The sequence below is a fragment of the Sarcophilus harrisii genome, chromosome 2 (genome assembly GCF_902635505.1).
Source record: "Sarcophilus harrisii chromosome 2, mSarHar1.11, whole genome shotgun sequence".
Lineage (NCBI taxonomy): Eukaryota > Metazoa > Chordata > Mammalia > Dasyuromorphia > Dasyuridae > Sarcophilus > Sarcophilus harrisii.
Window position 1 is genome coordinate 71047273 of NC_045427.1, and position 23837 is coordinate 71071109.

General features: G+C 34.5%; 1 protein-coding gene across 1 annotated transcript; it reads right to left on the reverse strand.

The window, feature by feature from the left end:
- Window positions 1-90: 90 nt before the first annotated feature.
- On the reverse strand, window positions 91-23637 carry LOC100924007 (olfactory receptor 1361-like). The gene is made up of 2 exons (XM_031949242.1): window positions 23420-23637; window positions 91-1030 (listed from the first exon to the last, which is right to left on the reverse strand). The coding sequence occupies exons 1-2, from the start codon at window positions 23635-23637 to the stop codon at window positions 91-93; spliced, it is 1158 nt and encodes a 385-aa protein (XP_031805102.1).
- Window positions 23638-23837: the final 200 nt, after the last annotated feature.

Consider the following 23837-nt stretch of genomic DNA (forward strand, 5'->3'; position numbering starts at 1 on the left):
CTGGTGAAATGAATAGAGGAGTGAAAAAAAGGGAAGGCTGGCAGTAGCAGGGATCCTACTCTGGCCATCTGATTCACAAAGACCCTAACCCTAATTACCCATAAACAGCTTTGTAAGGGCTGCTTTGATTTCTCGGTTCTGCAAACTATAGATGTAAGGGTTTAGTGTTGGAGACACTACAGAGAACATGACTATGGCCACTAGATCTTGGGGTTCCTCTTGACCTTCCATTTGCCCTGGAGGCTGTAGGTAGACACTCACCACAGTTCCATAGAAAAGTATAACCACAGTTAGATGGGATCCACAGGTGGAAAATGCCTTGCGGAGACCCCCAGGGGCTCGAATCTGACAAACAGCAGCTCCAATGAAGACATAAGAAACCACAATACAAATAGCAGGTAAAATGATTACAGAGCCACCCTCAACTAAAATCATCATGTAGTTAAGGGAGGTGTCAGAGCAGGCAAGATGTATTAAAGGATGGAGATCACAGAAAAAGTATGGGAGAACACGATTGCTACAGAAAGTAAGACGAGCAAGAAGAACTGTATGGAGTAATGAATGCAGGGCTGTGCCCACCCACACAGCCCCTAGGAGCACCATACATCGTGGCAGGGTCACCACAGTAGCATAGTGCAGTGGTTTGCATATAGCTACATAGCGGTCCCATGCCATGGCAGCTAACACATAGCTATCCACATTGCCTGCCATCAAGAAAAAGAAGACTTGGGACAGGCAGGCTGAATGGGTTATGGTCTGGTCTCCTGTCAACAGGGCATAGAGGAGCCTAGGTACTGTAGCAGAGGTGAAGCACAGATCTGCCAGAGACAGGTTGACCAGGAGCACATACATAGGTGTTTGGAGGCGTGAGTCTGAGCCAACAGCAACAAGAATCAGCACATTCCCCAGGAGGGCTGCCAGGTATAGGACCAGGAACAGAGGAAACAGGAGTTCTTGGTGACTGGAGAAAGCCAGGAGTAGGAAGCCAGAGGTGCTGGTCTGATTTCCTGCAGTTATGTTGTTGTTGTGTCTTAGAGTGGGAAGACAAAGAGATGGATTGAGAGACAGTCCCACAGCTAATCTACCCAAATGATGGATATTTAAGCTCATTAAGATATCTTAAAAAAATATGTTTCCAAGCCTAAAGAGATTTCAAAGATTTCCCAACTATGTCAGCATCAGTGGAATAAGTGTAGAAGCTCTAAAGAGCACTGATGTGTAATCAAGTCACAGAAAAAATGCATGTTATAAAATCATAATAGGAAAAAGTCTATACTTTTTCATATTTCCAAAAGGCCCTAATGTAATGCCTTATATCTTCATTTGTAATGGATACTAATGCTCCAGCTCGTTTCTAGAAGTTTGACTAATTAAACTCAAAGATCCCAGTTTCCTCTGGTACATATTAATTTTGACCACTTACTCCCAAACTATCGCTAGAATAATTATCCTGTAAAAAAATCAAGATGAGGGCAACACTATTAGTTATACTCATAGTCCTTTCTGGGAGATTTTTTTTTAAATTCAGGAGCTCCAGATTATCTATGGTTTCAGGATTCATTTGAATGAGAGACCTTTTAGATCTCTAGGATCTCAAGATTCCCCACCTGAAGTAAGGGGAATTTTTCTGTCATGTTCTTGGGACTTTGAATATACATAAAAATTCACTGAGTATCTGTACAAATTATGACTTCTTAGAAAAAAATCATTAGGTTTGCAATTTTAAGGCTAGGATGGGAAACTTAGGTCACCCAGGCATAACTGTGTATACCTGAAGAAATCATTTAACTGCAAAGTCATATTAATACTTTAATTATTTTCCTTGTGATTCTGGTTGAGTGTCAATGAGATATAAAGTTCCTTTATTTTATGTATGTATGTTTGTACGTGCTCATATATCATATGTAAAATCTACAAAGACAAGGTCAAAGATCAAAAAAATGTTGGGTATAAGTTGATCTGTTCTTTTTGAAGTAGGAAAAAACTAGAAACAAAAGAAGCATCCATTGGTTGACTAATAACTAACAAATTATGCTATATGAACATAAAAGAATTGTTGTTCTCCTTTGTTCTCAAAGAGAACCAATGGCATCATGAGGATGATGTGTTGACTTGCAAATGAATTGGATTTGAGTGAGACAGAATTATAAGGGAATGTTACTATATTATAAGAAATGATAAATATGATGAATAGAGAGAGAGAGACTCATAAATTAATGCAAAGTAAAGCAATTAGGACTAGGACAATTAGATCAAGAATTCCTATGAATTCCCAGACCAAAATACCCTCCTATGACCATCTTCTTTTTGTTTTGTCTCTCCCAAAAGGAGTTTCCATAACTCTTTGACTGCCATTAACTGCATAATTTGGTTCCTAATCACAACAGCCACTAGAACCTCATCATTTGGTTCCCTGACTGGGAATCGATGAACCTCATCATTCTTACACCTTACTCTCCCCTGTTCCATGAACAAGATATTTCATCTCTTAGCTTTGACATTTTCCTAGGCTTTCATATATTCCTACAATGCTTTCCTCCTCTATTTTACCTGCTGATGTCCTTGACTTTCTTTAAGTCATAACTAAAATTTTATTTTTTTACTGTGAACCTTCCTTTAACAGCCTTGATGTGGTGCTAGTGATAGTGAAGAGGTGTGAGATTGGAGGTGGGGAATCTCTTCTGGTTGGTGCAAGTCCAATGCAAAATAATTTGCAAACCCAAAAAGTCTGAGTGGCAGAAAAGAGATTTTTATTGGCCTGAGAAGTCAGCTTTGCAAGGAAGACAGATTTCTTAATGGCAAGGTCCTGTCAGAGGAAATAACAAAGGTTAACGTTGAGAAGAAAATATCTTCACAGTGGGCAAGAGTTCTGACAAGCAGTTTTGCCAACCTTGGCAAAGCATAATCCTATTTCACACTTCTGCAGAGATTTGGAATTCAGAATTGTCTTTTATTAGCAGTCTAAGTTTGGGGCTTGCATTCAACATTGAATGAGATTCCTTCAATGTTGTCAATGCCCCCAGGCCTAGATTTCCAGGTGAAAAAGAGGTTAATTATCTTGGAGTTTCTAGCCACTCAGATCTCTAACAGAATAAAATCACTTAACTGGGAGTTCAAGTTACTGGGAGTGGTCCCAGAGGAATCTTCAACTCAAGAGAGGGTGCGACCACATCTCTGGACAGATAACTGGGCATTGTGTGCTTTTCTCAGGGGAGAGCCTGAAACCCCAATCACCCTTCTTTTACAGATTAAAGGGGACACAGTTTCAGGGTTCACCCCTGTCAATATGACTTAAGATATGAGTTTAAGCTATAATTTTTTTTTTAATTTAATGCTACATAATGTTTCCACCTACTCACCATTTTAAATACAAATCATTTAAGGAATTTTAAAAGGAATTTTAAGGGTGGTGCATCTTTATACGCCTAAGTCACAGGCTTCTTTTTTGTCTTTCTTACTTACTGTAGTTCTCAAATAAAATCATCCCTGAGTCAATGAAAGTCCCATAAGAGCTCCAATTCTTCTTTCATATTGCTACCATATTTCCCTCTGCATCAAGAATCTCCTATTTTCCTTTACTCTGAATTTTTTCATGGATTCCCCCTCTAAACATTTATGATCAATTTGTCTAGCATTTAAGCCCTTCGGTGGTCTGATTTCATCTTACCTTTCTAGACATAAATTATTTTTCTCTCCAAATTAGATTATTCACAAGAGCTTGTGTATTCCTTGGAATTTTCCACTTCTGTATCTCTGCTCACAAATTTCTTATCCCTAAAATGTTATTCCATTATTCACTAGTGAATTCCTAATCATCATTTAAATTCCATGTCAAAAGCCAATTTCACAAAGAAATCTTCCTTATTCCTTGACTGATAATGAATTTATCTGCTCTGAACTCATCTGGGATTACAATTATTTGTGTGTGTGTATATATATATATATATATATATATATATATATATCTCACTTACTTTAAAACCTTATTGTGCTACCTCATTGTTGTACAAATGTTATGCTGATAAAATTGAAACTCTAACAGGCTATCCCAAGGTAAGGGTTTCATGAATAGATTCCAGATTTATTTCATTTTTCTAAGTGTTAAGAATCTTTATACTCAATCTTGGGCTACCTTGTGGCAGGGAGGACTTAGTTTTTAAAGATCTTGGGATTTCTATCTCTTCCCAGTGAGGAAAGAAAACAAACTAAACCACAAAAAGGACTAAATCACTGGGGTTTCCAGGAGTTCTGAGTAGGAAGAAGAGGTGGTGATACTCTCCCCTAATACATAGAGCAGCAGTAGGACAGTAGCATCTGACAGTTCCCTTTCTCAAATTCAGTTATGTAAAAGAGACCATGATAGGTGACAATGAAAGAGACCAGTAGATAGGTATAAGAGTGTGTTTATTACCTTGGGTTCTCAGTCTAGCAGCTAGAAAGCTGAGTGGGGGGGAAAAAAAGAGGAACTGAAGAAATAGTGAGTCTTACTCCTTTTTGCTTGCCTTATGCATAGGAACTTAACTGACATCCCTTCCTAATCAAGTCTTTTTAGTCTACCAAAAGCTGAATTTGACTAATCTAATTTTATTTCTCATAAAGATTTGTGGCTGACCCTGTCTTTTTATTTCTTTGTGTCACTTCCTTAGGGATGTCAGAGTGAGGCACAACTCTAGTAGTCACAAAAGCTAGAGTGGCCTTTCCTAATCCAGACCTGGCATTTTAAGTCACAAGCCTACTATTAGAGAATTTTTTTTCTATAATAGGTGGGTTGTTCATCATTGGAAGCAAGTTTTTCCCGTATATAATTCCAAGATGCACTTGAGCTTCATGAAGTAACTCCAGGATTACATGAGGACCAGCCTACCAAAGTGGAAAGTGCTTAGAACTAGAACAGTCATAGATTGATGATTTTTTTTTTCATTTCAGCAACTTTCAAAGGTATAATTGGAACTGTTATAAGTATCACTGAAACTGACAAAATTAAAGAGCATAGATGCAGTTTTAGTTGCTAACTATATTAAATGACTCTATTAAAGGTATTTGGTATCTTCTTCAGTGCTTATTGTAGTATTTTATGAATAATAGAATCAATAGTTTTTAAAAATATATATAATTTAATTACTAGAAGAGAGAAGACTAAGCCACCAAATGAATATTTTTTGTTTATAAGAATAATATGAAATGAAAATATGCATAGATCAGAAAAGCACCTTCTCATTTCTTCCTAAAGATACATTATATCTTCAATAGCCTGACAGACTTTATGTATCTGTTTTTGGAATGGGTGAAAAAAAAAGTTAATATAATAGAAGGAAAACTGTCATTTATCTACACTACCAGGTCTCTCTCACCTGCTCTGGTGTCCTCCTGGTAAACTTCATCCCTATGGTTGAGCCTCCCAGTCTATTCCCAAATCTGCTCTAACCCAACATACATTTCAAGCAAAGCAAGTATCATTTTATCTCACTGCTAGAGATGGTTGACAATTCTTACCCTACCCTTCACATTTCCCTCTTGTAGGATACACCCAAACTAAAACAATTTTGGAAAGAATTTCTAAATACTCAGACCTCTACTTCCACAATTCTTCAGCCTCATGCACCTAAACTTCACTCACCTTAGCAAAGCATTGTCTGACTTTCCATAAACTTTCAGAGGGAAACTCCTACCTTGGATCCAATCCATCTAGGGAAGTCTGTTTCCCAAACCTGCAGCTTTTCAATGATTAGAGGTTAGAGATAAAGTGGAAAGAATAAGGATAGTGGGAATGAAAGAAAGCACAGGACACTTCCCTTACCTTCATGTCACAATGCCTTGCCAAAAGACACAATGCAAATATATAAGGGATTCTAAGGACTTGGCTGTAAAAGCAGGTGGTGATTGAGGGGCTCTGTAGTTCCTTCTCCTGTTCTCAAGGGCCTCTCTGTTTGTGTTTTCCACCTTTAATCTCCAGAGTTTCCTATTACCATACTTTAACCTCCCCAGAGTCTCATTATAAAGAATGTGAAAACATCAGACACCCCCAGATAACCTCTATTGGGGTCCAGAATTTCATGGCAGAACATACATGCTTTTACCCCAACATAATTCTCACACTATAGTTTACTTCCTTATTGTTCCCTCTTCTTTCTTTCAAATTCCAGTACTTGGTTCATCTAATTCTGTTAATTTTTTAAAATTTCCTAAGGAAGTTTTGCCAGTGTAAATTAACTTACTACAATGAAGGAACTAAAACCACCATAATCAACAAATAATTTCTTTTCCAAGTGGAAAAAATGAAAATTAAAATAACATTGCTTTGAAATTTAACTGCATTTGTAAAATTTCATGGAGAAAAAGGGTAGATTATAAACATTATCCCTTCACAAAACAGTAAGAAGTAGAGGAAAATACAATTGAAATTGTCTTCCCTATAACATGTACTCTCTTAATGGAAAGGAAAGCTGCATTTTTGTCTTCTTTATTTCAGCAACTAACAAATATAGATATTTATCTAATTAGCATCAGCTGATTTAATTAAGTTTTCCTTCTTAAAGCCATTACTTCATCATATTTGACAATTACTACTTTGTGATGTAATTTGAAATTTTATGCCATACTCCATAATTTCTACTTGTCTTCTTTTTTGTCAAACTTTTATACTTCTCTTTGAATTTTATTACTTTTGTCCAATTTTATAAATGTTCTCTTTGATATTTTGATTGGCAAAACAGTAGTCTTTAGATTATTCTTGGCAGTACTTGTATTACATAGGTCTTCCATTATTTCTGTTCAGAGAAGTCCCATATGTTGTAAGGAGCCTATATGTAGCATGGTATTCTCTTCACAGGTATCATGAGGTGTCATTATATGTCTCCAACAGAGACATTGTGGACATTTCTAGCCTCTTTCCTCAGTATCTTTCCCCAAGGGAGACTTTTCTGCCAGAATGGAAAGAAGAAGTTTGGGGCTAGTGATGATCTGTCCTTCTCAGAGAGAGGCGGCATTGGATTAGGATCATATCTTTATGCTCCCTTAAATATTGTTAGTTTAGGAAAAATGATAATGTTTAATCTAACTTTTAATTGCTGTTTCATTATTAAGGGGAGGTAGGACTCTAAACTCTATAAGTAAAGCTTGATTCTTCTCACAAAATACCAATTCTACAGTGAACTTACATAGAGAATAGCAAAGAAACTCATTTTTCAAAATCACAGCAAAATAGAAGTCAGAGGAGATATAAATAGGATGATATACATCAGATAATAGAGGGTGAATAAATTCTTCCTCCAGGAGCAAGATAACTCAGCTCAACCAAGAGGAAATCTTAAATCTCAGCTAAAGAAAACTGTCTGAAATGTCTAGTGTAGAAAACTCATAGCCAATTCATCTTGGGTCTTCTCAAGATCTTTTCTTTAGAAATTTGAAGAATGGGGTTGGTCTTTTCCATCTTCTTTCTCCAAGCTGGAAGCCTAATCCAACTGAAACAACTCAAAGCTTGAAGACTGAACAATAGCTGGAGCTCTCTTGTTCTTGATAACTCTCCTTCACCCCCCATGTAGGACAAAGGATTCATATATACCAATGAGGAAAGAGTCCCATACCTAAGGATTTTGGGACAGTGGTGACATTTCGGTAAACAATGTTTCATAGTTGTGTTTATTTTAGTTTCTGTATGCTTGTAAATAAATTCTTGGATATTTCAGTTACTTAATTTAGCATTCATAGGATCTCTAAGTAAATCAATATATTATCTACCTGTAGATATAGTTGTGCTTCCTCTTTACTAATAGTTGTTCTTTTATTTTCTTTTGACATGTATCATGAATTATAGTTAACATTTCTGCTATAAGGTCAAAAACTGTAGGAATTGGGGAATTCTTGTTTCACCCTGATCTCATTAAGAAAGCTTCCAGTGTTTTTTCCCCTTTCATATGATGATGATTTTTTGTTACTTGTTATATTCTGTTGTATACTTTTTTTAGGAAAGCAGTGGGAGAGAAAGAAAAAAAATTATAACTCAAAATCTTGAAGAAAGGGAAGCTAAAGTTGTCTTGACATGTAATTGAGAGAAAAAATAAAAATATAATAATGATCTACTAAATCTATGCTATTCCTATGATTTTTATTGGAATATTTTTATTCAATTATTGATACAATCCTGAAGACTAGTGATTTGTTCTTAGTGTAGTTAATTGTTCTGATAAAAAGAAAAATAATGAGCTATGCACTAAATGCATGGAAGAAGGAAGAAGGAAGGGAAGTGAGCTTTCTGTATACAATTATTCCAGGATTTTGATTAGTTGGTAGATATTAAAAGCATGAAGCTCAATGGAAGAGTGGTTACTGAATGATAGAAGTAGGAAAAAAACCTGGAAGAGGCATCAGAAGAGACAAGAAATATAAGGTTTCCAACTTTGCTGTCTCAATCAGTGTGCCAAGGAGAATAAGTAAAGGTAAAGACAATACTGGAAAGGGTGGCCAAGTGAGCTATGCCATCTGCAGGGATCCAGGTTCCAATAAAACTAGCAGATGGAAGGAGAAGGAAAAGAGAAGTTTTTGGATGAAAGGAAATTTATTGTTTATAGAAGAGGTACTTCTGAGGACACATTGTAAGGAGTTGGATGTTTTGTTTTGTTTTGTTTTTTGAAATTTTGGAATGAGAGAAATAAAGTAGATGGGATAAGAAATCAGGTGATAAGGAATGGAGTTTGGATCACATATATGGGTTCTGAATCACTGAGATGTGAAGAGTATGATCAAGTGTGAGAATGCTCATCATTGAGTAGAAGCATTCCTCTTCCAAAGGTTAGGAATAAGGAAGTAAATCCAGCATAACAGGAAAGATATAATGAGATGGTCAAATGGAAATCCATTTTAAATTCATCACTTCCCTGTGAAGTTCAAAAATTGAACAAGAGTGCTGAAGGTGGAAGTCCACACAAAAAAAGAAGTATCCTTCTCCATAAAGATTACTTCTCTTTGCACCAAAGATCTAAGAAAGATTAGGCTGGCAGCATGAGGCAGAAAGAAGTTACCTTGTGTTGGAACAGATGGAAGTCTTCACTTTGAGGCAGATGGAAGATACCCAGCATGGACCCTTATTGAGCCTTCCTTCACACACCTTCCCTCAGGGGATATACTGTGCCCAGCAGCAGATGGAAAGCAAAAGTTATATGGTCAATTCTTGGCTCTTTTTTATCTAAGGAACATAGAATTTACCAGAATTATATTTTAACCTTTTGTTAATATACATTTGCAGAGACATATACTTCTTTGTTGTTTATTATTTTTGTTGGTAATGCCCATTAAAGATATATTCAATATTTTTCCTTTTTATAATTATGTTTTTTTGTACCCTGGCACATGATGAATTCAACAAAATGTAAAATATCACTATAAAAATATTATTTAACATTTTAAGTTAACAATTGGTAGGGATCTATTCAATTTAGTTTTTCCAAAATTCTATTTAGATCCATAATTTTTTCCTGGTTTATATAGTTAAATTTATCTAATTCTGAAATAAAAATGGTAAAGTGACCTACAGTATTTCCTTAGCATCAAAGTTTTCTTATAATATTGTTGGCTCTTCCCTTAAATATATGTGTGCCATTTGAAACATATATATTTAGTATTTTTTATTTTTTTCATTATCCATAATTTTGTTTTCTACCTTATTCTGCCATTGCCTTCCATTTTATGGATAACTTTTATTCATAAAACTTTAACATTATATTTGTTAATTTTATGTTTAACTTCAAAAAAAAGCATTAATTTTTAAAAATCACCATGACCCTAAAGATTATATTGCTTGAAAAAATCTGAACCCAATCTTGTCCAAATATTCCCCCCATTCTATATGCCTTTGGTATCCATCACAAATTCCATTTTAATGGTATTTTTATTCTTTATCTCCCACCTTTCCTCTCATTTCCTCCTTAATTAATTTTATGTGTATGTGTAGTTATGGAAAACATATCTGTAAAATAGTCGTTATAAATTATAAAGGAAAACATAGTTTTTTGTTTTTTTTGTTTTTTTTTTTAAGCATGCTTTAATCTACATAGGTATTCTACCAGTTCTTTCTCTGCAGGTAGATAGCATTCCTCGTGAGTCCTTTGGAATTATCTTGTATCATTGTATTGCTGAGAATAAATAAATCATTCATAGTTGATCATCATAAAATATTGCAATTACAATCAAATAACTCTCAGCCATATTAATAAATATTGTTTTAGGCTACTTAAAATACCTGAAATAAAATATTTGGAATATGGCTGTGGTGTAGGAAATGATGACTTGGTGGAGTTAGAAAAATATGGAAAAACTTGGACTTATAAGGAAGATGTTATTCACTTTCAGAAAAACAGAGGACAAATAAACATAATATAGTATCACATAGACCCATATGAATGTACATGTGTATGACTACCTATATTTTCATATAGGTATGTGTTATGGCCCAGAACTCTGAACTTGAAACAAGGATGTTTACAAGGTACTAAGTGGAATTGATGAGACAGTGGTTATCTAGTTTAGCATGGTGATTAATAGTTCTCTAAGTTCAGTATGATTGATTTAATCTTATACAAGTAATGGTTTCCTAGAGATATAATGATTCGTTTATACTCAGTGTGGAGCATTTAAGCAGGGACTGAGAGCCACAGAGGACAAGTGCACTGGAATCTCTCAGAGACAAGGAGACAGAAATTCATTTCACCATCAATCAGGCTCCTGGTGGCTAGCCTGGCCTCCTGTACTTTCCGCACTGAGAGCAAGACTGGTCTGAAAGGATTTCCAGAAAGGTGCCCAGCCCCAGGAAGGAGATAATAAAGGACTTGGACTTTAACACCTGGCTATTTTTGTGGCGATTACAAAACTGAAATGAAGGCTGCTCCCAAGAACCCAGAGACTCCCAGGAAAACCAAACCGGAGAACATTACAGATATGTGTTTGTGTGTATATGTATATATATGTATAACCACACTAAGCTATAGTTTTCTTTGGGGGAAAGGGAAAAGAAGAATACAATAAAAAGGGCATTGCATAGAACACAAGAAAACCTACAAAAAAGCAAAGAAAAGATGGACAACTTTGAATACAAAATGGAAATACATTGCTTTATATTTTGAATCCTCTTATGTTCTACTGTGCATATGTTAATATTTTTCCTATTTTATACTTATTTTAAAATGAATAAAATTTTAAAAGAAGAACTTCCCTGAGATATCAGTTCTTCTTACCCAGTAATTACAACAAACCATTAAAAAAAAGAAAATATTTTGCTTCCAATTATCACCTTCCCAATTCATCCTTTGTTCTATTAACATGCCATCTTTTTTTTCTCATGCCTTTCCCCTTCTACTTCCTTATAGGATAAAGTAGATTTCTATATCCAACTTAGTATGTATGCTATTTTCTTGTGAAGCAAATTCCAATGAGGATCACATATTGTTTGCTACTCTCCTCCATATTCCCCTCCACTAAACCTCTTTCACAATTCTTTTTTGTTGGACATAATTTACCTCATTTTTACCTCTTCTTACTCCTGGAACACCCCACTTTCTTACCTCTTAATTTTATTTTTTTAGATATCATTTTATTGTAGACACTTATGTTCTCTATGTATATTTCTTCTAACTGCCCTAATGATGAGAAAGTTCTTAGGAGTTACAGGTATCATTTTTCTATATAGGCAGAATGTAAACAGTTTAAACATTGAATTCCTCAAATATTTCTCACCCCATTTATCTTTTTTGTGCTTTTCTTGAGTTTAATATTACAATCAAATTTTTCATTCAGTTCTGGTTTTTTCATCAAGAATTCTTGAAAGTCCTTTATTTCACTAAATATCCATTTTCCCCCTATAAAGTCTATACTAAATTTTTCTGGATAGGTTCTTTGTTCTCCAGAATTTCATATTTCAAGCCCTCTAATGATTTAAATTGGAAGCTATTAAATATTTTGTTATGCTGATTCTTTTTCCATGATATTGAATTGTTTTTGGCTGCTTGCAATTTTTTCTCCTTAATCTGGGAGCTGTGGGATTTGATTTTAATATTCTTTGGAGTTTTCATCTGAGAAATTCTTTCAGGTGGTGATTAGTGGATTCTTTCAATTTCTATTTTAATCTCAGATTCTAGAATATCAGGGCAGCAATCTTGATAATTTCTTGAAAGGTGATGTCTAGCTGCTTGTGTCTAGCTGCTTGCCATCTTGGGGAGGGGGTGGAAGGAGGGAGAGGAAAAATCAGAACAGAAGTGAGTGCAAGAGATAATGTTGTAAAAAATTATCCTGGCATGGGTTCTGTCAATAAAAAAGTTATAATGATTTTTTAAAAAAAGAAAGATGATGTCTAGGCTCTTTTATTAAACATGACTTCCTGATAGGCCAATAATGCTTAAATGATCTTGCCTGCATCTGTTTTCAAGATCAGTTGTTTTTCCAATGAGATATTTCACTTCGTCTTTTATTTTTCCATTCTTTTATTTTATTGTTCCTTAATGTCTAATGTAGTCATTAACTTTCACTTGCCCAATTTTAAATTTTAAGAAATTATTTTTTAGTCTGCTTTTGTACCTCATTTTCCATTTGGGGAAGTTTTCTTCCATGCATTTTTATGCCTCTTTTGCTATTTATACTCTTTTAATTTTTAAGATGTTATTCTCTTAAATATTTTTGGTGCCTCTGTTTACTGAGTTGTCTTTTTCATAATTTTATTGTATTTCTCTTAATTCTGTTTGTCCTCTGTTTCTCAAATTTGATTATTGGCCCTTTTGAGTTCTTCCAGGAAGAGGTAATACATTTACTACTGATCTTCCATTTATATTCTCTATATAATATGTATAAACAATAACTCATCTTAAGAGTTTTCCAAGCTTACTCCATCCTTGATATCTTTTTCCCAATTACATGCAAAAACAATTTTTAACTTTAATTTTTAAAAATTTTGAGTTCCAAATTCTCCCTCTTCTTTCCTCTTTTGCTTTCTTGAAACAATGAGCAATTATATATTAATAGGCTACACATGAATAGTCATGCAAATCATAACTTTATATTAGTCATATTGTAAAAGAAAGCACATTAAAAATGAAAAAAAAATTAAGAATAGAAAAAAGAAATATGTTTTGATCTGCATTCAGACTCCACCCTCTCTTTGGAAGTAGAGAGCATTTTTTTTCCTCTTAAGTCCTTCAGAATTGTCTTGGACCTTTGTATTCTGAGAATAGTTAAGTCATTCACAACTGATCATCATACAGCATTGCTGTTATTGTGTGCAATATTCTTCTGCTTCTGCTCACTTTATTTTGTATTATTTTATTTAAGTCTGTCCAGGGTTATCTGAAATGATCCTGCTCATCATTTCTTCTACCACAGTAATATTCTAACACTATCATTTGTCACAACCTGTTAAGCCATTTCTTTATTAATGGACATTCCATCAATGCCCAATGCTTTGACACCACAAATTAGTTATAAATATTTTTATATAGGTAATTTGTCTTTTATTTTCCTTTTCTGATCTTTTTGGGAATCAGATCTAAAGTAGTATTGCTGGGGCAAAGATTATGCACAGTTTTATAGCTCTTTGGATATAGCTCTAAATTATTCTTTATTTATGTCTTGATGACCCACAGACAATGTGATACTTCTACAAGATTCTGAAGTCTACATATGAGTATAATTCGGGATCCCTCTTATTTTTTTTCACAAAAACTAAGAGGAAAAGATAGGGAAATCTCATTTATGATAACAATAAAGTATCTTAGACAGCTAGAAATTAACCTACACATGCATGACTTCTATAAATATAGCTACAAAATAATTTTTACTAAAAATAAACAATGTAAATATTGAGAACTATAATCAATATCTGTCAATACATTTTGAAGTCCTTATTAGGCATCACAACTGTGCTACAAAGAAAGGCAATTTTAAACTCAAATTCTAATGAGAGAGATGATATACATGTACATGTTCATGTACAAGATAAAAATAGTATAAATGGAATATCAACTGAAAAGAGAAGCAGAAAACTAGAAAAGTATATAGTAGAAGGTAGGATTTGATCTGAATTTCGAAGGGGTTCAGGTAATCTATGAGTTATGAATGGGGAGAAAGAAGATGCTAGGCACAGGGGACAGCTAGTACTATGCAGAATATGGAGATGTAGTGTCATATGTGAGGAACAGCAAAAAAAAAAAAAAAAAAAAAAAAAAAGCCAGTGTAGCCACATTATATTATTTCTCAAGAAGGTTAACCACAAGGATGAAGAGACATAAAAGATGATAGCTAGCAGGTAAGGTTGAATCAATTGAGAGTTGACTTTTTTAATGGATGGAGGATACATACATGTGTTTACAGAAAAAATTAAAAAGGTTCCCTTTTCTCAAATTCACAGTCTGAAGAGAGAGAGATGATAAGCAAACAATTATGTGCAAACTACATACAAGATAAATTGGAGATAATCAATAGAAGTACTAACATTAAAAGAGATTGAAAAAAATGTGGGGCATGTTTTTATGTGTCTCTAGCTTTTCCTTAAGAGTTTCCTCAGTGCTATTTTTGCTTCCTTATTCCTCAAGCTATAGATGAGTAGATTCAAAGTAGGTTTGAAGGCAACATAAATCACAGTGATGATCTTGTCTTTCTAGGGAGTACAGGGATTTGGGCCTCATGTAAAGAGATATCACAGTCACGAAGAATAGGATAACAACCAGGAGATGAGAAGAACAAGTGGAGAAGGCTTTTCTGCATCCCTGAGCAGAGCGAATTGGAAGGACAATGTTGATGATGTAGGTAGAGGAGAAAATGATGAATGTGACAGGGCACAGAAGGATAAAAACACAAATATTTGTGAGATAATCTCTACCTGGGATGTGTCTGTACAGGAATGATGAAACAGAGCAGGCATTTCACAAAAGAAATGGTTGATGACATTATCCTGACAAAATGAAAGTTGGAATGTAGCTACTGTAGCCACCAGGGATGCCACAAAACCACCAATCCAAAATACAATCACCAGAGCCACACAAACACTCCGGTTCATTGTAATGGAGTACACCAAGGGGACCCAGATAGCAGCATAACGGTCATAGGCCATCAATGAGAGGATATAACATTCTACAATGCCAAAGGACAAGAATGTATAGACCTGTATGATATAGCAGGAATAGGAGATAGACATCTTTTTTTTTTACAAAAAAGTGCCCAACCATCTGTGGAAACACACAGGATGTATAACAGATTTTAATTATGGACAGATTAGTGAGGAAGAAGTACATGGGGGTATGGAGGAATGTGCTCATTAATTTCAACCACACAATGAGCAAGTTTCCCAGCAAATTAATCAAGTAGATCATCAGGAAGAGGAGGAAGAGGTACACCTGGAGCTCAGGTTGGCTGGAGAGGCCAAGGAGGATGAACTCAGTCACTGAAATGGGGTTGCTGTTCTCCATCTTGTTTATGCATCTACTGAGGGAATATGGAGTTTTATGGTTACAAAGTGTTTTACATTATTTGTCTTTTGTTTCTCACTACAACTATGTAGATAAAGCAAAGAATATTGGTTTTCTCTTATTTTTTTTCTGTTTTCATTAAGAATTTAATTATCCACAAACATAAAAGATGGAATTTATAAAGAATAAAGAAGAGGATTGTGGATAAATCCATGATCTTCTATAATGCTTTTTGCATTATTTTGCATTAAAGATAAATTTAATTTACATATAACAAGATAGCAAAATCAACGCACTTGTTTTTCCCATTTCATTCAGTTTATTTTCTCCTGTGTATTTAAATAAAATTTATGATCCTTTTTTCAATATATTATTGCTTCCCATTTACTTACCTTCCTATAACTTAAAGTAAAATTTGTTGCTTGGAATAGGCAATCAAAATGATTCAATATTGTTCAATATTGTATTATCCTACTTTTATGAAGGAGGAAACAGATATTCAATACAATTAAGTGAATTCCACACAATGTAGTTGAACTCATGACTTATTTGCACGTTATCTTTGTGTCATCTCTCTCAAAGCTAAAAGTGAGAAAAACAAGGTCTCTCTTCTCTAGCTCTTGCCAACTCCATCTCTTGTGTACTTCAGGGGATTTGAAAATGGAGCTATCCTATTAGCTATTCTGGCCAAATCTGTTCTGAAATTTGGCATTCCATTTGGACACCAAATGTGGGGAAGGAGGTACAAATTAATTAGTAAGCTAGAGTTGTTTTCAGAGAAAAGAAGCCAGTATCATGAAGCATCTAAAAACTATGTCCTATAAAGATGAAAAGAACATTTTGCTAGAGAAGAAAAGACAGAGAATGCTCAATTTCTTTAAATGCCTGAAAGATTGTCTTTTGATAGCCTTATTCTGTGTGGTTCAAGAGGTCAGGAGTCTTCCTGAGAGTTTGTTTGATGAATCTATTTTCAGGTAAACAAAAGGAAAAATCTTAAATGGTATGAATTACTACTTGAAAAAATAAGCTCTCTATTAATGGAAATGCTCAGAAACTCATTGAGAGTCAATGCGATAGTTATAATCACTGATATTTATTTTGTCTTTACAGATTTAGAGAGCTTTCTTTAATGTAATATATAATGATATAATGTAAATTATGTATATATATAATATAATGTACATGATCTGATCCTCATGACAAGGCAAATTCTACAGCTATTACTCTTTTTTAATGACTGAGATTCTAAAACTGAAGGTGTTGCCTATAGTGCAGATATGACCATCATTACCCTACTCAGAAAAGTTCAGTGGCTACCAATTTGAAAATTTTAGGTTTAAATGAATACATACCAAAATTATGAATTATGGTATAATCACTTGAATTTTCTCCATCTATTATACCAAATATCATAAAGAGGTTCCTTTACAAAATCCTTTTTCCTTGGAAATTTAAAATAACATACAACCTGAAAAGAAAATGCCCAATTTGCAATTTAAGAATCTTTACGTTCTGCATATATATATTCTCTCTCTCTCTCTCTTTCTCTCTCTCTCTCTTTCTCTCTCTCTCTCTCTCTCTCTCTCTCTCTCTCACACACACACACACACACACACACACAATGATCTTAATAAAATCCTACCTTCTACAGGAAAGATTCCCCAGCTCCTTGTAATGCCAGTGTCTTCCTTCTGTTAAATTGTCTCCAACTTATCCTGTATAGAATTTGCTTTGCATATATTTGTTTATGTGTTATATCTTCTATTGGTTTATAAGCTCCTTTTGAGGACAGAGATTATATTTTGCCTTTTTTTTGTATCCCTAACATTTAACATAGTAGTGCTTCATGAATGCATATTGATTAATGATTAGTTCAGGGACAAGACCCAAGTCATGTAGAGCAAGACACTGGGAAAAGCAATTAAGGGACCACAACTTCAGTAACTTTAGCCTTGAGATCTCCTCTCTTGGCATAGTAATTTATGGAGAACAAGGAACTACCAAAAAGGGTAGGATTTGGCTACTTTTTAAGCTAGTTGTCAATGGTTCACCAAAGACCAAATTTACTCAGTCTTAAAATTTTTAAAAGTAATGATATTGTATTCTTCACACACACACACACACACACACACACACACACACACACACATATTCCTTCTGTTCCTCCTTCCCTTCCCCTTGATAAATTGAAAGCTATATATATACTCATTGGAAAGGGGGAATGTAGAGGAACTCAAGTCCAGACAGGATTATATTCCAGAACTTTAACGAAAAGAATATTTGTATAACTGTATAATGCCACCTGGCATGGTGCTTGAGTCAACCCAGAGTTTAGGCTCTAAATTATCATCTCCTTTGATCCATCTTTGTGTGGTTGGCAGGATATGAAAGAATACTAAATAAAGGAAGTAATTTGCTACATATTACACAATTATCTAAGAGTGGTTTCCATGTCTCCTGATTTCCTAAAGAGGGTTCTGATCACCATACCACACTACCTTTTTCACAAATGCTCATGTTGGAGCTCTAATTTGATGCTCTAATAAATACTGCTAATCTCTCTCCCACCCATGTTCCCTTGTCTATTTTTGCCTCTTTTGCCTTCATGCTACACCAGACTCCAAATTCTCAGGCTGTTATTGATTATGCTTTTGTATTAATTTTGAAGTCAATTCTGGGAGTAGACAAGAATAGAGACTCATTAATGACATCCCCAAATGCTCTCTAATATTCCTATCTGTGTTCCCCTAATTCTTATACTGCTAGTCAAGGATAATATCAGATATTAACTATCTGTTATGTCTACTTCTCTGCTTCAGTTGAGCATAAATTCAAATCCAGAAGTCAAGATTACAGATATCTGTTTTAAAATAAGATAGTCATGAGGTATGAGTGCCCCCTAATGGAGCTGATAGAAGTGGGGAATAGTGCCTGGGTTTGTTGTTGTTGTTATTGTTGTTGTTGTTTTGTTTGTTTACTTTTTTGCTTCTACAGGTAAACAATAAGAGTTTAGTTCAATGCAAGAATATTTACTTAGTTTGGGGACCTCTGAGATTTGATCCCCATGACTCCTCATTGGAGAAAAGAGGAGTAATTATTTAATTACTTTTTCTGACCCTTAGCCTCCTGGGTCCTATGTTCCAATTAGAAAAAGAGTAATATATAATGAACTCTTATATTTTTGGAATTTATGATTGACCTTATGGAAGTTCTTATAAAAAACCTTAGAGGTTAACATTATAATTTAGCTTTCTGATAGAATACAATAAACTGTATCCAATGTAAACATGATGTATTATGTAAACAATGATTTTGTTGATGCAAAGAATTGACAAGGGACAAAAGCTATGTAAGAGACAATTCTATAAATGCTTCTCCCTTTCTCCCTCCCTCCCTTCCTTCATCTCTCCTTTCCTTTCTTCCCTCCTTCTCTCTTTTTTCCTTTCCTTCCTTCCTTTTTCCTTTCTTTCCTTCCTTCCTTTCTTCTTTCTTTTCTTCCTTCCTTCCTTTCTTTTATCCTCCCTCCTCTTCCCTCTCTTTCTTTCTTCTGTACACATAGAGTATCATACCCTTACCTAAGAGTGCTTCCTCTGCTGAAAGGAATATAATAATCTGTTTTTTAAACACTGAAATCTCACAAGACACCTTGGAATTTTTAGACTGGATTTCTTTCTTAAGGACTGTGAGAAATACTCAAAAGTTAGGCTTCCACAAGATGTTGCAAGTTTCAAAGTAATGTAGGATAATAAGAACTACTGATCAATCAGCTTTCAGAAGAAGGAGCTAGTCTAACCACAAAGTCTAGACAAACAGAGGTAGGCTAGAATTTGATTTAAACCAACCACAGTCAATAATTGGGAGAAGACTTTTCTTCATTGTGCTTGCTTAATAGCCTCATTGCATATTATCCAAATCACCCCAGAGGTGGAGAGAGTTGCCATCTTTGAATATGGGATGTATGATCAGGGAAGGGGAACATGCCTAGGAGAAATATGTAAGGGATGAATGAGGAAGGTTGTAACCCAGAAGAGAGTTGACCAGTCTTCTGAACAGAAGAACTGCAGCTGGACTAATTGTATAAAGCTCTTCTCAATTTGGTGTTCATTGCTCCTTATTCCTAAAGAAAGGCAAAACACACTTCTGACCAGAAATGTCCAATTTCTCTGGACTCTTTGAAATAAATTTTTCTTGAAACCTGAATTTCAGTGTCAAGTGTATTTCTAGCCGAACCATATCTTAAAATTAAATTTCTCTAGCTCTCATTGATTGACCAACAATAGGCACCAAGCCAAACTCCAGTTGGTCATTATTTGGGCCCTGATAGGCTCATAGTAAATATAAACAGGAATTGTTGCTGGTTTTGACCAGAAACCCTGATTGTCTTCCCCTCTCAGATTGGATTTTTTGTGACTGGGTAAAAGAGGCCATTCTTTAGCTCAATTCTTTAATCACTGAATCAATTACATTGTAAATACCTTAGTTTAAAAAGTTCATGGGCTTCTACTGCATCTAAACCATTTCCAGTAATTCTGATCTATATTTTGCTATTGGATCCAAATGGCCATGGAGGAGAAAGTGAGGCTAATAACTTTGCACAGCTCACCCTCACTTAAATCACCTCCCTGATGTCATAGTCCTCTTCAGAAACAAAGGATAAATACCAACAACTGCTCTTTCCTCTATGTTTAAGACTTATGGTACTTATTCTCTCATGCCAGTTCTGACTTTATCTCTGCTCCAGATTAGTTAGTCTCTTTATATAGAACACATACCAAGCCTACTTCCATCTTTGAAGCTTTTATTTCACTTATGTTCCTCTTGCATAGAGACTTTTTCTCACTTCTGTTTATTCAAATGTATACATCATTCACAATCCAGATCAAAAAACACTACTCTGATACCCACAGTGTCTTCCCCACTCATCTCTCTTCTTAAGAATTGGGACAATTTATCTGATCTTTAGCTTTTGTATCACTCATTATCTTTTCTCTGTATATGTCTAGAACTGAAGTTTTGTGGGATCAGAGACAGAAGATCTTTGTTGATGGTCATTACTTTAGTTTTGAATCATAAAACTCACTTTCTTTTTTAAATCAAAAAAGTAATTGTGGATTTGAAAAATATCAAGAAACAAATATAAATATATAGAGGATAGATATATAGAGAGAGCAAACAAATATATAACAAAGCAAGCTGCATATCAGATAAACAAGAAATAATTTTAAAAAGAAAGCACTTGAAGTTTTGTCATGCTACTTTCTATTTTTTCCAGCATCTTAAATCATCTAGCAAGTTTTTTCCCCCAAGTAATTTCTCTTTTCCACTTTATCAAACACTGTATTAATTAATTCCATTGTTTCTGATTCTCCTTTCTCTTGTCAGTTGCATAGATCTAAATCTCCTATTTTTTAAATAGTACTAGATGGTTTTAATGACTGCTACTTTATTCTTTAGAGTTCTGTGTTACTCCCTTCTCACCCCTTCTATCTCTTTCTATAATTTCCCTTGATGTTCTAGAACTTTTTCCCAAAGAAAGTTTTGATGATTTCATTGGTATAGCATTGGTATAGCACCAACTGTGAATGACTTAGCTGTAGAAGTATAAATTAATTTTGGTTGTATAGTCATTTTCATTACTCTGGTGAAATTTGCCCGGGATCACCAAATATTTGTCCAGCAAATCAAGTTATTCTTTATTTTCTCAATTAATATGTTGCAACTGAATCTATAGAAGTGTCCTAAGTGCTTTCTTAGAATAATATCATATGCATTTTGTATTTATTTGGAATGGGATTTTCTTTTTTATTGTTCCTTTTACTTTATTGTTATTGTACAGAAATATTTTTGAAGATTTATTCTGTAGACTGTAACTTTGTGAAAGCTATTGTTTCAATTAGTTTCTTGGCTGATTCCTCAGGATTTTCTTAATAAACTTTCATATTATTACCAAGTAAGAAAATGTATGTCCCTTTTACCTATCTATGTGCAATTAATCTCTTTCTCCACTTTCAGAACTATGTGAAATAATGGTGGGGAGAGTGGGCATCCACGCTTCATTTTCATGGTGATTGGGAAAAATTCTAGTTTGCTCACTGCAAATGATGCGTGCTTTTCATTTTATATAAAAATTTTAGTGATATTAAGGAGGTCTCTCTCTCTACAGTTATAGTTTTGAGGGTTTGTTAGCCTAAATGTTGTTGTATTGTTAAATTGTTAAATGCTTCACCCCATATCTATTGAAATGATTATGTGGTTTGGTATCATTTTGTTTTTTAATATAATTAACTATTCTGATTATTCTGATTATTTCTCTAGTGTTAGATCATCCTTGCATTTCTTATAAAGACCCAATTTGATCAAGATGAATAATGTCTTGGGTGAAACTCTGTAGTCTGTTTAAAAAGATTCTCTTCAGAATTTTTTAATTGATTTTACTTAATGATATTGTTTTATAATTGTCTTCTGTGCTTTATCCTTCCCTGATTTAAGTATCAAGACTATATTTTCTTTACAAAAAGAAGCTGACAAGATTTTTCTTAATGTTTGAGAATAATTTGTGAAGCATTACTATTGTTCTCTAAAAGTTTGTTAGAATTCTTTTTTGAATTTATTAGTACTAAGAATTTTTCTCCCTTTAGTGGTTCCTTTCCAATAAGCTCATTTTTCATTTTCTGAGGCTTGGTTAAGATCTTTACTTGGTTTTCTGTAAGTCTGAATATTTCATATTTTTGAAAATAATCTATTTCTTTTGTGTCCTTGGGTTTCTTAGACTGTAACTATAAATTATTATTTTTTTTTCTTTTTGCTGTTTTTGTTATTTTGTCTTGATCAGTTTTAATTTGATTTAATGTCATCCTTTGAATCAAAATGACTAAATGATTATGATTTTTATTGGTCTTTTAGAACTGGCTTTTAGTTTAATTTTTCATTCCTATAGGACTTCAATCCTAGATGATACTATTGGATTTCTAGTTTGTTTCTCCACTGATTTTTAATATCTCCTATTTTATACTTATGTTAGGATTGTTTGTTTTCTGGCTTTCAAACTGTTTAAAATATATATTCTGTTCATGCATCTTCCCTTTTATTACATTGTTAAGAAATGTTTGCAAGAATATAATTTTTCCTTTAGGACTTCTTTACCTGTATCCCAGAAATATTTGGATCTTATTTCATCATTATTATTTTCTTCCATGGAATTATTATTTCTATGATTTCTATAATAGTATCCTAGTAATGGAGGTACTCCTGGCCATTCTGAAATACTTCTCATGGCCCTAGCTTGGGGGAGGGAGAAAAAGGAAAAGGCAGTGAGGAAAGGCATCCATCAATGGTAGTAGGTTTTTTCACATATAGCAAGAAGGGGAATGATCTAGGTCAGAGCTTCAAGAATGGGCCACTGAAAGAAGATAGTTAAAAGAAATACCAGAGGATGTTATGTGTCTCTGGTTTTCCCCAGGAGTTTTTTTAGGGCCATTTTTACCTCCTTATTCCTCAGACTATAGATGAGAGGATTAAAGATAGGTGTAAAGGCCACATAAAATACAGAAATTATTTTATCATATTTTGGGGAAGAGAGTGATCGAGGTCTGATATAGAGTGAGAGTACAGTACCATATAATACCATGACAACTATGAGGTGGGAAGAACAAGTGGAAAAGGCTTTTCTGCGTCCCTGGGCAGATTGAATGTGTAGGACAACATTAATAATGTGAGCATATGAGAAGGTGATGAATGTGACAGGACATACAAGGGTAAATATACAGAGGACATTCATGACCATTTCTACATGGGATGTATCTGTACAGGAGAGGTGCAGCAAAGCAGGCATTTCACATAAGAAATGATTGATAACATTTTCCCGGCAGAATGAAAGTTGGAATGTTGCCATTGTATCTACTGTGGATGCTATAAAGCCACCCACCCAGCATCCAGCAGCCAACCCTCCACAGAAACCCCAATTCATTATGACTGAGTACCTTAAAGGATCCCTGATGGCTACATAGCGATCATAGGCCATAACTGAGAGGATGTAGCACTCTGCAATGCCAAAAAACAGGAATGTATAAAACTGTGCAGCACAACGGAAGAAGGAGATAGACTTCCTTTCTGCCAAGAAGTGTCCCAGCATCTGTGGAATCACACAGGTTGTGTAAGAGAGTTCTAGAATGGATAAATTAGCAAGGAAGAAATACATGGGCGTGTGGAGACATGTATCCATCAGTATCAACAACACAATGAGTAGGTTCCCCATTAATATCATCAGATAGACAATGAAGAAGAGCAGGAAAAGGTACATTTGGAGCTCAGGTCTACTGGAGAGGCCAAGGAGAATGAACTCAGTTACTGAGGTGAGGTTGCTGTTTTCCATCTTGATTATGGATCTACAGAGAGAAT